Source organism: Nuphar pumila, chromosome 11 (genome assembly GCF_984573655.1).
Source record: "Nuphar pumila chromosome 11, dmNupPumi1.hap1.1, whole genome shotgun sequence".
Classification (NCBI taxonomy): Eukaryota; Viridiplantae; Streptophyta; class Magnoliopsida; order Nymphaeales; family Nymphaeaceae; genus Nuphar; species Nuphar pumila.
Genome location: NC_143259.1, coordinates 103634604 through 103650715, shown reverse-complemented (window position 1 = coordinate 103650715; position 16112 = coordinate 103634604). Strand labels below are relative to the sequence as shown.

General features: G+C 38.2%; 1 protein-coding gene across 3 annotated transcripts in view; it reads right to left on the bottom strand.

Annotated features, from left to right (window-relative positions):
• Nucleotides 1-838: 838 nt before the first annotated feature.
• Nucleotides 839-16112, bottom strand: part of LOC149822657 (uncharacterized) — a 40163-nt gene continuing 24889 nt past the window's right edge. Inside the window, exons 6-7 of one of the 3 annotated variants that reach the window (XM_089981191.1) lie at nucleotides 1971-2225; nucleotides 839-1033 (exon numbers count right to left, since the gene is read on the bottom strand). In XM_089981191.1, the coding sequence (XP_089837317.1) occupies nucleotides 971-1033; nucleotides 1971-2225 (318 nt within the window). In that variant the 3' untranslated portion in view covers nucleotides 839-970. Of the gene's footprint in view, nucleotides 1034-1700; nucleotides 2226-16112 lie in introns of those variants that run through there. The other 2 variants (XM_089981192.1, XM_089981190.1) reach the window with 2 other exon arrangements.

The following is a 16112-nucleotide window of genomic DNA, read 5'->3' as shown; positions in this document are numbered from 1 at the left end:
CCAATTAATTTGAAGGAAATACATTTGGTAATAGCGACATGAGGTGCAAGCACCTCTTTTTTTATTTTTTATTTATTTTATATTGTTGTTTTTCATAAAACTAACCTTACAAATGTGATCTACATGTTTGGTTTCTGGGAACCACCTCTTTGATTGTCTCGTTACGACCTAATCGAAAATCAATGGCTTACAATATGTGATATTTATCAGCTTATAAGATGGTCTTTTCCGTCAAAATTCAAGAGCTGATCTCTAGAATTTGGACTATATTGAACACATCTATGAAATCCAATTGAATTAAAACAACATGCGTCTATGATTTCTAGAGTCAACATATGATCATGGTGCCATTACCAAATGTTATACTTAATTTAAATTAACCAGCCTATTCTTGGAACCTGAACTAAGTTTCAATTTTTTTCAGAAATAGATGCATATGATAGCATCTTTTGGATTCTATAGTATATGTGTCAGGATCAGCATCTAATTGATTCCATTTGAACGCTTTACATATACAACACAACTTTGTTTTGTGGCATTTTATTACCAGATTTTACTCTATAAATCTGAATTAATCCCTACTATGTCAGGTCTAGTTCATATATCAGCAGATTAGGACTTGTTCTTTAAAGCTAGAACTCAAAACTGATATGAATGTGAAAATATATTATCCGATCATATGCATCTATGTTGTGAACAAATTTGTGGTATCTGTTCATTATAGTGATATTACAAATTCAAATTAACCTACCCATTTTTGGGAGTTGTCTCCATTTACAAAAGCATATTTTGATGGTTTTTGGATACTTAACCAGTCAATACTCAAATAGTAAAGTTTTGAATAACGCAATATGTGCTCAAGTTTACGAAAGTCTAATGTTGCCACAGTAGATTTCAAGGAGTTCAACAAATTGGCATCCCAATGTTGAAAAGATGATCAAGTTTGAAAGAGCTAGCTAGTCCCTGTATCTCAGGTTCCCTCTGCAATTGCATACTGCCAACAGGCTTCATGTGATGGCTGCCAGGGCCAGAGCTGAAGATATACGAAGAAGAAAGGAAGAAACTGAGAAGCAATTCGGCGAGGTTCCCTTCTGCTTCTTTGATCCAAGTATAGAGAGGAGTAGGACCATTCCCAAGGCCGCCCTGCTACCGCTGTCGTTGTCCTTGATGCACACCATGTACTCAGATCTCCATCCCCCTTGATTAGGGATGGCAATGGACCGGGGCGGGGGACAAGGTCTCCACCCCCGACCCATCTCAAAATCCGAACCTCCATCCCCGCACGGGGATGGATTTCAACCTCCACCGCCACCTCCATCCCCGTTTCATGTCCTTCATCCCCGGTCCAAATGGGGCAAGGCGTGGCGGAGCCCCATTTCCCCTAGGTCTATTGTCATCCCTTAGAAGGATTGGGTATGGGATGGAGCGGAGCGGGGCGGGGCGGGGGAAAGTGTAAGTTCATCCCCGCACGGGGATGGATTTTAACCTTCATCCCCGCCTCCATCGCCGTTTCATGCCCTTCATCCCCGGTCCAAACGGGGCGAGGTGGCCCCCCCGCTTTCCCCTGGTCCACTGCCATCCCTACCCTTGATGGCCTCTTTTAGATCTTTCCAGTGGCCGTGACTCCACCAAATTGCTCGCTGGAGAAGAGGGTCTTCTGCAACGACAGTCACAGCAGCATGTTGTGCCACTAGCATGGCCATGATAGTGTGTGGCAGTAGTAGCATTCACTACAGTGCACCTGCAACAGGGGATGGGGTTTTTTGCACCTTCACCAAAATTACTTCCCAAAATTGGCAGCATCATACTCTTACTTCCTAAAGATGATGCAGCTGCCAAATGATGTACAGACAGCGATTTTACAGGCGTTGTCAAGATTTAGTTCTAGGTAGCTAGTAAGAGCCAGGGATGGATATGGCCAGATCCAGGTTGATCCCTGGCTCTTCATTAATATTAGAGCTGTTGGTTACCTCCTTGCATTTATTGGAAAACAAGAACATGGTCTCACTTGCATCAACTGTTGAACATGAGCTAGCCGTCCTTGAGCAGCTTGGAAGTGACATTTCAAATTTATCAATCCCTTCAACTTGTATGGTGCACTTCACTTGATTGCCTGTATGTGAGGATGAAATAGAACCCGGTGGTAATGCTTCCAACCAGTCTTGTTTCATCATTTCGGACTTTATGAATTTTGTGATCTTGTATGCGTTCTCCATTTGGGTAAGCTGCAATTACCAAATTATATATGAGCTCCTTTTAATCAATACGATTTATACTCTATATATATTTTATTTAATAAAGATAAAGTTAGTTCATGAAGGCACCCAATGTCATCTTTGATTGTAAGGTTGAAATATCTAAAACTTTTGAAAAGGTTGCATTTTGTAAGTTATGTTTAACAAGACAAAAGGGCTGTTTAATTGATATCACCTTTTTTTTTTTCAAAAAAGAAAAACAGAAATATCACAATTATTTACAAGCAGGGAAGACAGCCTTATGTATTCTCTTTTTTTTTTTACCTTGGAAAGGAAAAAACTAATATAGGCCCAGTTCTTTTGACATCCAAGAACAAATGAACTAAAAAACTGGAACACAAAACTAAATGCGAAGTTTATGAGTTGATGCTTTCTTTATACTGCATGTCAGGAACTTGGTCACCTTCCAAATTGATATTGCCTAATTGTTTAATATGATTATAGTTTTGGTGGTGTTGTGCTTTCAATATTAATATCATAGCAAGAACTGCGTTCCATAGCTATTTTTCAAACTTGGGACAGGTAATTAACATCAACGACCGTGGAATCCAACTTTTATGTCAGAATATATATATATATATATATATATATATATATATATATAGGTAGCTGCTCACTCGTTAGGTGCTCAAACGGAGGTCACTCACCGCGAAAAAAGAACTTTTACTGGCACTATTTTAGCCCCAGTAAAAGCTTTGGTAGACACTATTACTTGTACTGGTGCTGCTAAAATAGCACCAGTAAAAGGTTTTTTTTGTGCAAAATGACGTTGAGCATCCATCACGCCCAACAATCAACGTGAGTGACCTTCGTTTTAATCACCTAACAAGTGAGCAGCTACGCATCTCTCTCTCTCTCTCTCTCTCTCTCTATATATATATATATATATATATATTTATATATATATATAGGGAAACTGAAATATGTTTACCAACCAAATATGTTTGATGGTATCATAGCTTTTTTTTTTTGCAAATCTAACCCTCTAGATGCATTCAGTGTGGCCCATTTGCTAGGAATTGACTGTTGGATCATCATAATTAAAACAAGAAATATAATTTTTTATTCTTGAATATTTATAAAAATTCCAAGCCGTTGATTTCAACCTTTAAAAGATTTTTCTTATATATCGTAATTGGATGATCCAAGAGTGTTTCTATAAAGCCAAGCATCTAGATCACACTCATATAATGAATTTTTTGGAAAAAGTTTAAAAAAACTATGAAAATCTTGGTTCATACCAGTAAACATATTTAGGCACCCTATATAAGAGACATCATATTCAAAAAATGAGTGTAGCTGAGATGCTTATGTTTCGATGGATGTGTGAAAATACAATAAAAGATAAGATTTGAAACGAGAAGATACGTAAGAAGGTAGGCGTTGCATCCATTGAAAATAAGATGAGAGAAAATCGTTTACGGTGGTTTGGACATATTCAGCGAAGGCCTAATGATGCTCCAGTTAGAAGGATGGACAAATGAAAAAATATATTAGTCAAAAGAGGTTGAGGTAGGCCTAATAAGACTTGGATGGAGATGATAGGAAAGGATATGAATGCTGTGAACCTCACCGAGGACATGGCATTGGATAGAAATGATTGGAGGAGAAGGATTCATGTGAAGGACCCAGAATGATTTTCTTTTTTGGTTCATATCGCCGACCCCAATTGTTTGGGGATGAAGGCGTAGTTGTTGTTCACTACAAGAAAAATGTCAATTAGCGACGACATTTTTCCGTCGCCAATTAGCGACGGCTTAGCGAGCGTCACTAATCCGTCGCTAAGTTTTGTGATATTCACAGATGTAGCGATGGAAAATGGTCCGTCGCTAAGCCGTCGCAACGTAGCGACGACTTAGCGACGGACCGTTTTTGTCGCAAAAACACGCTACGGTTACCGACGGATTGGGCGACAACATTTTTTCGTTGCTACTTAGCGACGCCGTTAGCGACGGACATATTCCGTCGCTAAGGAGTTGTATATATTTATGCCGGCTTAGCGACAAAATAATTCTGTCGCCAATCCATCGCTAATTTTTGCGTAAATCTGATCAGAACCCTTTTCGCTCTTTTCCTATTTCCTCTCTCCCGCCCTCCCTACGCAACCCGACGCCTTCCTCCGCCGCCTGTCGCCCCGCGTTCCGCCCGAGCCGTCGCCCCGCCGACCGACGCATTCCCCGCCGGAGACAGGTTCGCCCGCCCTCCCTACGCGTTTCAAGCAGGGGTTAAACCCTCTGCGTTTCCGGCATGGGGGGTTGACCCCCTGCCGGAAAGGTAGGGGGTTAAACCCCCTACCGTAAAGGCAGGGGGTCGACCCCCCCTGACCCCCTGCCTTTACGGCAGGGTAGGGGGTTTAACCCCTTGCGTTTCCGGCAGGGGGGGGTCGACCCCCTGTCGGAAACGCAGGTGGTTTAACCCATGCATTTCCAGCAGGGGTTAAACCCCCTGCCTTTACGGCAGGGGGTTTAACCCTCTGCCGTGCCGGAAATGCAAGGGTTTAACCCCTGCGTTTCCGGCATGGGGGGTCGACCCCCTGCCTTTCCGACAGGGGGTTAACCCCATGCCGGAACAAGTAGAGGGTTAACCCCTTGCGTTTCCGGCAGGGGGTCGACCCCCCTGCCTTTCCGGCATGGGGTTAACCCCTTGTCGGAACAGGCAGGGGGTTAACCCCTTGCGTTTCCAGCAGGGGGTCGACCCCCCTGCCTTTCCGGCAGGTCGACCCCGGCAGGGGGTCGACTCGCTGGTGGAAAGGCTGGGGTCAGTTTACCCCCTATGTTCCGTAAGGGGGTCGACTCTCTACCGGAACAGCAGGGGAGTCGACCCCTTGCCGGAACAACTTCCTTTTTTTGTGGCAATTTTTTTTTAAAACTGCATTTTTTTGTGCAGATTTTTCAACGAAACCAGCTCGTGCTCAGCCACCTGTGGTAAGTGAGTGACAAAAACAATGCAAATCGGGTAAATACCCGTGGTGAGTAAGTGATGCAAGCGTATCACATGTTATTTAATTTATTAGATGTAACACTTTATTGTTCACACACTCACTTAGTTGTTGATATTTAGGGTTGCTTTGTTGGAGTTCGGAGATCATGCTCAGCATGATTTTAATGTATGAATATGGAAGTGTTCTTATTTTTGGAGTACGGAGTCCATGCTAAGGATGGTAGTAGTTAGTGAGATATTGAAGTGTGTTTGCTGCAGGTACATGTTTGCCATTTGTTTGATATGAATGATTACAATGTATTGCAATGTTTGATGTAATTGTATCCATGCTTGCATGTAGTTACTTTCAATTTGATTTTGACTTCCATGTGAAATTTTATAATAAAAGCATGCTTCAAATGATTGTATCGTGTCATTAATAGTTTGCACATGAAAATATTAAGTTATCAATGCATGCATCAAAATTCTTGTTATTGTTTGACATAGTATATTGCATGATAAATTTGATATTTTCTTCATCGTAGCATTCTGATTATTTTCTTTTAATTCGTTAGGATACTATTCGTAACATCATACGACAGAATGACTGCAAACCGTGAATGGATATACCGTAGGATAGTGGACAATGAGTTATCGCATGAATATATGGACGGTGTTGACAGTTTTATTGAATTTGCAACGGCAAGTGTCAGTACAGTGGATCCTACAGGTCAGATTAGGTGTCTCTGCAAGATTTGTAAGAATAATCGATTTATAGAACCTTATAGCGTTAGACATCACCTATACAGGAAGGGTTTTGTGAGTGATTATCAGAACTGGATGTTTCATGGAGAAGAATTTAGAAACAATTTTGATGCACGGGTGAATGTGGTGCACAATAATCCATATACGGATTTGATATTTGATGCCGCAGGAACAGAACTGGGTTCTGCTATGAGTTTTAGTGATGTAAGAACTGTCGTAGATGAAGAATCACCAAACGATGCAGCTAGTAGATTTTATGATTTACTTAGAGATGCTGATGAGCCACTTTGGAACGGTTGTGAGAGTCACACTATCTTGTCTGCAGTTCTTCAACTAATGAATTTGAAGTCCGAGTATAATTTGTGTCAATCATGTTTTGACCGTTTGTGCATGATTGTGAAGAGTATGTTGCCCAAAGATGAGAAATTGCCACAAAATTTCTATCGTGTGAAAGTTATGGTCAACGCTCTAGGTATGGGTTACAAAAAGATTGATGCTTGTCCAAATCACTGCATGTTGTATTTCAAGGAGCAGGAAAACAACATATCATGCCCGTCATGTGGGCATCCTCGGTTCAAGCCAAAGACAAGAGGCAATGGTAGCACGAGATCAAAGGAAGTTTCATACAAGTCGCTCTGCTACTTTCCTATCACTCCTAGATTGCAGCGATTGTATATGTCTTCAAGGACAGCTAAACACATGAGATGGCATGCAAATAAAGTTTGACACGATGAAAACAAGATCATGCATCCTGTTAACGCTGAAGCTTGGAAGCACTTTGATCGTACTCATCAGAACTTCACAATGGAAGTGCGAAATGTTAGACTCGGTCTATGTACAGATGGATTTAATTCATTTGGGGGTAGATCAACTCCATACTCATGCTGGCCAGTATTTGTAACTCCATACAACCTTCCACCAAGCTTGTGTATGAAACGTCCAAATCTTTTCTTGTCTATGTTGATCCCTGGTCCGACCTCACCTGGCCAAAATCTTGATGTATATCTAAGGCCATTGATTGATGAACTAAAAGTACTGTGGGGTGACGGTGTTACTACGTATGATGCCCACAAAAAACAAAATTTCAACATGAAGGCCGATGTTCTATGGACAATCAGTGACTTCCCTGCATATGGTATGTTATCTGGTTGGAGCACACATGGGAGGTTGGCTTGTCCATACTGCATGGAGGATTTCAAAGCTTTTAGATTGAGGCATGGAAGGAAGCCTTGCTGGTTTGAGTGCCATCGTCGATTTCTACCTAGCGATCATCCGTTCCGACGTCAAAAGAATGTATTTAAAGCAGGCACAACTGAAACGAAAGGTCCATCCTCAAGATTGTCCGGCATAGAGATTCTAAGAAGATTGCGATACTTTCCAGATGTATTAACAGATGCCCGCAGTCCTACACCCTTCCGTGGATTTGGAAAGGATCACAATTGGACGAAAAAATCTATTTTTTGGGAACTATCGTATTGGCCGACCCTATTGATACGACATAATTTGGATGTGATGCATGTAAAGAAAAATGTGTTTGATAATGTGTTCAATACAGTAATGAATATTAAAGGAAAAACGAAGGATAATCTGAAGGCCCGTATGGATTTAAAATTAATATGTAAAAGACCAGAATTGGAACTCAAAGAGTATAATGGCAAAGTACTGAAACCTAAGGCGAAGTGCGTGCTCGGACCTGATCAAATAAAACATGTATGTCAATGGTTGAGACAACTGAGATTTCCAGATGGATATGTCTCTAACATTGCTCGGGCTGTGAAGATTGACGATGGACAGTTATATGGGTTGAAGAGCCATGATTGTCATATCTTTATGCAACGATTGATACCCATAGCAATCCATGATATGTTAGGCAAACCTATATGGGGGGTATTGTCTGAGTTGAGCGGATTTTTCAGAACATTGTGCGCATCGGAAGTTGTTGTATCAGACGTAAAGAATCTCGAGGACTCTGTCATCACCACTGTTTGTCTGATAGAAAAGATATTTTCGCCAGCATTTTTCGATGTTATGGAACATTTGATCATACATCTGCCATATGAACTAAGGGTTGGTGGCCCTGTGCAATATCGATGGATGTACCCATTTGAAAGGTATATATTTTTTTATATTTGTCTCTTTAATGACAGATATTTAAAATTTGAAATGTATATTATTGTCAGATGCATGTTCGACTTAAAAAAAAAGGTTCGTAATAAAGCCAGAGTAGAAGGCTCTATTTGTGAGGCGTACACTTTAGAAGAGATTTCAAATTTCTCATCTATGTACTTCGAACCTCATATTTCAACACGTTACACATGCCCGCCCCGTAACGATGATGGAGAACAAGTAACTGTAGCTGACAAGCTGTCGATATTTCAACCACTTGGGCATGCATTTGGTAGTTGTCGATCAAGGCTATTGACAGATCGAGAGCAAGATGCAGCACACATCTATATTCTTTTTAATTGCTCAACGATCGACCCATACATCGAGTAAGTATATATATATGCAACTCAATTATAAATCCTTTTATGTTCTATATGTGGATACATGGCTCGATAATATAAGTATTTGTGGTTTGCAGACGATTTGATCTGGAGTTGCAAAGCGAAGTTTCATATCTCACTGATGTAGAAGTACAAAAAGAACGTGAAACTAAGTTTGTGGAGTGGTTGAAACAGTTGGTAAAGAAGCTAACATAAATTTTGTACTTATAAACAACACTAAGTTACTTAATTGATCATGATCACAATCATTGTTTATGTTTGTGCGTAGGTTCGTCATGGTGATGTTAAAGATCAAGGAATATGTGATTTAGAAAATGGTCCGACCAAAGTTGTGCAATGCTACAACGGGTATATCGTAAATGGTTATCGATTCCATACAAAAGACTACGGTATAAACAAATCAATGATAAATAGCGGCGTGTGTGTCAAGGGTAGCAACTACAGTGAAAATGAACATGATTACTACGGTGTTATAGAGGAAATAATGGAGTTGACTTATTAGGCATGAATAACAGGGTTACGATATTCAAGTGTCATTGGTTTGATCCAACTGCAACAAGACTCGACAAAGCTTCAGGCATTGTGGAGGTGAATCATAAATCCAGGTTTGGAACATATGAACCATTCATATTAGCCTCGCAAGCTCAACAAGTTTATTATACTTCATATCCGAGTATAAAAAAGTCAGATAGAAATGAATGGTGGGCAGTTTGCAAGGTGAAATCCAAACTATACCCCGAGTATGATCAGTTACAGGAAGATGAGTTAGCTGAAGACAGCGATTACTATCAATCAAATGATGTCTATGACTTCGCTTATGATCATGATGTTGCGCATGATATGCATGTCATATCTCCATTGGCCGATGAAACATTCATAGAGGAATGTGATCCAAATGATGTACCAAGTGGATGGGCAAACAATGAAGAAGAAGAAGAAGAAGAAGAAGAAGAAGAAAGTCAAACTAGAGACGAGGAAGAATTCTCAAGCTAGTGAGCAAAATCTTATACTACAAACTGCATTGCAGTACTTGATGTGAGTTGTATTGCAATACTTGGTGTGAATGATTAAAAATTTTATTTGAATGTATTGTAATACTTGATACGAATGATTCGAATGCATTGTAATACTTGATGTGAATGATTTCAATTATTTGAATGTATTATAATTTATGCAACGAATGATTTGAATTAGTGCAATACTTGATGTGAATGATTTGAATTATTTGAATGCGTTGCAATGCTTGATGTGAATGACTTGAATGCATTGTAATACTTGATGTGAATTATTTGAATGTATTGTATGACATATGTTATTTGTTAGAATATGGTTCGTGGAGGTTATAGTGGTCATTCATTCAGTAGTAGCCAGGCTCAGCCTTCATCTTCACGGGCTCCTGTGATAGGTATATCATATAACTAATTGGATGCTTGATTAGTTCAAATGCGCATTCTGAGAATTTCTAATGTATTTTTTTACAGATGATGTTGCGCATTTATACGACCCACCTACACCAGTTGATAACACAAGTCAATAGCCAACACAGGAAACAGGGTCTTCTCAGGCTCGCACAAGATGACTCATTCGAATAGTGTATATCGATAATCGACCGTAAGTATTTTGTTTTCAATTATTGCATATCTTTTAAATATTTTATATTGATATTTACTGTGTAACAATTCATGTGCAGCACGAGGTTTGAGCCACAAGAAGTAGTACGGGAGATTAGGAATTCACTTCTTCAACATCTACCAGGACCAGTTGCTCAATGAAAAGAGTACCCAAAGGAGGTGTTAGACAAATTGTGGTCCTCATTCATGGTATACAGTTGTTCCTCATAGTTAATGTGTTTCATATTTAATTTATTTAAGCAATGTCTACTAACTTTCTGAAAATATTTGTAGGCTTTGAATCGCTTCACAACTACGGTGGAAGAAAATGATGCAAGGAAGGTGTGTCACACTATGAAGACTGCAGCAAAAAAAGCATCTGGCGTAGTAGATGATCCATTACTGTGGAAGGGCCATGGTCCTATTACTATCAGGAGAGATTACTGGGATGAAATGTGCGATAAGTGGGCGGGAGATGCATTTAGAAATCGCTCTGCGAAGGCTGCACAAAATCGATCGAAGAAGCCCGAAGCCCATCTACACACAGGTGGATCTAGGACATTTGGGAGCCACCTGAAGAAAATGGTAACTCATTAATATATAATATTAATTTTATAAGTATTGTTGCAAACTTGTGTACTAAATCTTTTGTTATTTAACTTCGCAGGAAGTAGAAAAAGGAGACAATGTACTATATAAGGATGTGTTTGTAGAAACACATAAACAGAAGACCACGGGAGTCTTCGTATCAGAGAAGGCGAGAATGACAACGGTATGTATTAAGTCTATTAATAATCATTGCAATATATATGCAAGTTATCATAATGTTATCATTAATTATTAATGAATACTTTAAACATTATTTTGTAGGAGGCATATGAGCAACAGATGGTAGAGCGATATGGCGATAACGCTACTCAACATCCATCATTTGATCCTACAGCATGGGTGACTGCAGCAGATGAACCCAAAAAAGGTCGCGTGTTCGGGATTGGGAGTAATATGAACACTTCACCAGTTATTGGTTCTTTCAGTTACGGCTCACTAACTTCATGCACCGACATAAGCTTAAAGCAGCCGACTATTCTTTCCGGTGATGATGTATGTCAGATCGTTAATGAATCACTGAATAACTACTTCCAATACACCGTCGCCCCCTTTCTCCGAAATGAGATCAAGGTCGTTGTTCTGGATAGGGGATCTTCGATTCCAGGTCCCTCTCAGGTATAATCACATATTCAGTTTTTTGCCTGCCTTAGAACACATATGAGCATAATCGAATCACATATATAACTTTTTGCCTGCCTAAGAACACATATGAGCATGTTATAATCACATATTCAGTTTTTTTACTGCCTTAGAGCACATATGAGCATGCTATAATAACATATAGAGTTTTTTTATTGCCTTAGAGCACATATGAGCATGCTATAATCACATATAAAGTTTTTTTGCCTGCTTAAGAACACATATGAGCATGATAGAATCACATATAAAGTTTTTTTAACTGCATTAGAACACATATGAGCATGCTATAATCACATATTCAGTTTTTTGACTGCCTAAGAACACATATGAGCATATTATAATCACATATTCAGTTTTTTGACTGCCTTAGCACACATATGAGCATGCTATAATAACATATAGAGTTTTTTTATTGCCTTAGAGCACATATGAGGATGCTATAATAACATATAGAGTTTTTTTATTGCCTTAGAGCACATATGAGCATGCTATAATCACATATAAAGTTTTTTTGCCTGCCTTAGAACACTTATGAGCATAATCAAATCACATATATAACTTTTTGTCTGCCTTAGAGCACATATGAGCATGATAGAATCACATATAAAGTTTTTTGCCTGCCTTAGAGCACATATGAGCATGCTATAATAACATATAGAGTTTTTTTATTGCCTTAGAGCACATATGAGCATGCTATAATCACATATAAAGTTTTTTTGCCTGCCTTAGAACACATATGAGCATAATTGAATCATATATATAACTTTTTGCCTGCCTTAGAGCACATATGAGCATGATAGAATCACATATAGAGTTTTTTGCCTGCCTTAGAGCACATATGAGCATGCTATAATAACATATAGAGTTTTTTTATTGCCTTAGACCACATATGAGCATGCTATAATCACATATAAATTTTTTTGCCTGCCTTAGAGCACATATGAGCATGTTATAATCACATATTCAGTTTTTTGACTGCCTAAGAACACATATTTGCATGATAGAATCACATATAAAGTTTTTTTGACTGCATTAGAACACATATGAGCATGCTATAATCACATATTGAGTTTTTTGACTGCCTAAGAACACATATGAGCATGTTATAATCACATATTCAGTTTTTTGATTGCCTTAGCACACATATGAGCATGCACAAATCACATATAGAGTTTTTTTACTGCCTTAGAACATATATCATTTATGATAGAATCACATATAATTTTTTTTGCTTTGCTTGCCTTAGAGCACATATGAGCATGCTATAATCACATATTCAATTTTTTGACTGCCTTAGCACACATACGAGCATGATCGAATCACATATATAGTTTTTTGCCTGCCTTAAAGCACATCTGAGCATGGTAGAATCACATATAGAGTTTTTCTAGCTGCCTTAGAACACATATGAACATGCTATAATCACATATTCAATTTTTTGACTGCCTTAGCACACATATGAGCATGATAGAATCACATATATATATATATAACTTTTTGTCTGCCTTAGAGCACATATGAGCATGATAGAATCACATATAGAGTTTTTTTATTGCCTTTGATCACACATGAGCACATGATAGAATCACATATAGTGTGTAATTTATTTCATTATATTTTGTTTATCAATACTGACTGTTCTTTTCTTGTGTAGACTGCTAACGATAATCAGCGTAGTGGAGCTGAAGGGACAGATAAAGACAATGAACAAGAAGACACACAAAATCTTGGCGATGATTAGAGAACTGTGTTGAAGAAGTTCTATTTTTTTATGTTTCCTAATTGTAATTATTGAATTGTAAATAATTAAACTTGTTAATTTTAAGGTGGAACGATTAATTGTTGTAGATTCTTGTTATATAAAATTTTTTGTGTGGTTTGTTTTTTTTTTACAGGAAATATAAATTGTACAGGAAATATAAATTGTACAGTTCTCGGTATTTAATTTTCAAATAAATTTTTTTTTTAATTTTTTCCGTGTTTGCGACGGATTAGCGACGGAACCATCCGTCGCTATTCATATTAATCTAGCGACGGCATAGCGACAGAAGTAAATCCGTCGCCAAGCCGTGGTCACCGTTTAGTACCGGCGGATTGGCGACATAATATAGCGCTCGTTATTCCATCGCAATTAGCGACGGACCTGGCGACGGAATAATTTTGTCTCCAGTTAGCGTCGAAATATTCACGACGTAAGCATACTGTCGCCTCGTTGTCGCTAATCCGTCGCTAACATGGGTAGCGACGGAATGTGGTTGTCGCTAATCTACTGCTTTGTTGTAGTGGTTGTTGTTGTATATAAGAGATGAAAAACTGCAAAATGGGTTTCCATACTAAACCTGCTAAATCAATCAGACTTTCTCATGATCGCACAAATATTATGTGAACCTACAAACATGGTTAAAATCAACAAAGAGATTTACAACATATTTATGTGAACCTCCTACTGTGGTTAAAATCACCGAAAAGATTTGCAATATATTTGTGCGAACTTTTTCTCATTCACATAAATATGTTATGAACTTCCAAATATGATTAAAATCAAACCTAAGAGATTCAAAACGTGTTTGTGTGAACTTTCGCACATTTGCACAAATTTATTATGAACCTTCAAATATGGTTAAAATCAAACCTGATTAATGGAAAGAGGGTCAACTCATCAGAGTGGTCGGCGGTCACCATCGTCGATGGGGCCATCCGATTTGGGTTGCCATTTTAGGAGAGGGGAGTTGCAAAGAGAAGGGCTCGGCCGGTCGGGGTCACCTCGCCAGAGAAGAGAGAAGGGAGAAGGAACCCGAGAGAAAGAAATCACGTTTATGGCTGAAAAGTGGAGTAAATGGGCTTTATTTAAGAATTTAACTTGAGTCGTCCTACCAAAACACGGTCGGACGACTCTAGTTGATTTAGTAGGTATAATAGGAAAACCTATTTAGCAGGTTCCCATTTATTTTTCTCTTTCTTCCTTTATATATATATATATATATAAAGTGAGTGAGAGAGAGAGAGAGTAATGGGTAGGGGCCAAATGATAGGCGATAAATGATAAGTGCTAAATGAGTTTTTCAGGGGTTTTGTTTTATTTTTAAATTTTGACCTTCTATGTGATCTATGTACTTGATTTTATAGGGATCAACTCTTGAAGTATTTGATTCTAACACATGGTTGGGTTTTTATAGGGTTAAAAAAATCAATGGTCCAATTTTTTTATAAAATTTTGAGGCTCCAAATATAAATTTTTTATTCGAAAATACATGATCTTGGTGTGAATTCTTTGAAAATCGACCATGCCCAACACATTTATCGATCATAACTATGTAAAAACACCCAAAGGGCAAAAAAACCCATTTAGCACGTATCAATTTGACACTTACCCATCTCTCTCTCTCTCTCTCTCTCTCTCTCTCTCTCTCTCTCTATATATATATATATATATATATATATATATATATATATATATATATATATACCCAACTATTAGAATCCATGTGTTTAAGTTTTATCTTCTCAATCAGACCTCATCCATGAATTCAACATAATTTTTTTTATAAAAATCACGATTTGGATGGTGTTTTTTGGATTTGAAATTAGGATTTTCTAATTTATGAAATGTTGACACATTGTGAGCCATCAAAATGTTGACCAAAATAGGGCATCAAATACTTGATTTTGCGTGTTTTGGGGGTGTTTTAGATTTTTTTTCATTTTTTTGCATGTTGACTATCCATCAACGCACGTGATGGACAGTCAGTGCTATTGAGTTAAGGTTAAACAGCTACGCCCTACTCAGATATATAGAGTAATGGATAGGTGCTAAAAGATACAAGCTACATGAGTTTTTTAAGGTTTTTTTATTTTATTTTTAAATTTTATCTATACATATGTGATTTAAGTACTTGGTTTTATAGCTGACACATGGGTGAGTTTTTAAAAGGTACGGTCCAAAATCTGTGAAAACGTTTTAGGCTCAACTATGCCCTACATATTTATGAGGTCAGAACTGCGGGAAAACATTGGAAGGGCAGAAAACCTCATTTAGCACATATTACGCACCTACCTCTCTCTCTCTCTCTCTGTAAAACCCATGAATTTTAAGGAATTTTCAATGAAATAAAAATGTGTGTTTATGTGAAATAATATGGTTTATGAAATATTCAATGTGATTTTGAGGATTTCGGGCCAGTAGAGCGAACCCGGTAACGAATACTAGAAAGAGTACTTGGATCCGGACTTTAGCAAGATCCGATGATCCGACCCAGTTCACGAGGCCAAGTGGAGAAATCCGATGGTTTCAAGATAATAGCGTGAGATCCGATGCACATTTATGGTGAGAGAGTGCAAGTTTAGAACCAACGGGTGAAAAATCCACTTGAAAATGAAAGAAATCCATCAACAAGGAAAAACGTCCAAATATGACATAAAAGAAATTTTCTTGCAAAAGTAAACACCAAGTGATGGTGTGGTGTAGTGGTATGGCACATGGTTGTTTGGAGCCACAACCCAAGTTCAAAACTCACGGTGTGCCCACGTAGAAGTGAAAATCATTATGTTTTTTTTTTATGAAATCCGGAACAAAACTGAAAGGGTTATATACAATTTAATTCACACCTTTTGCAATGAAAAACAACATAGCATAAGTGGTGGGGCTTGTTACCCCTTAGGTTTAAGACCCTAGTTCAAAACCTCTTGTGCATGGATTTTCCTTTTTGCACAAGAAAAGTGATAATTTTTACTTTGGTGAAAAAAAAAGAAGGTAAAAATGTGAGATCTTGGCCAAGCCTATTTATGTGGCTTTTTCATCTCACTTTACC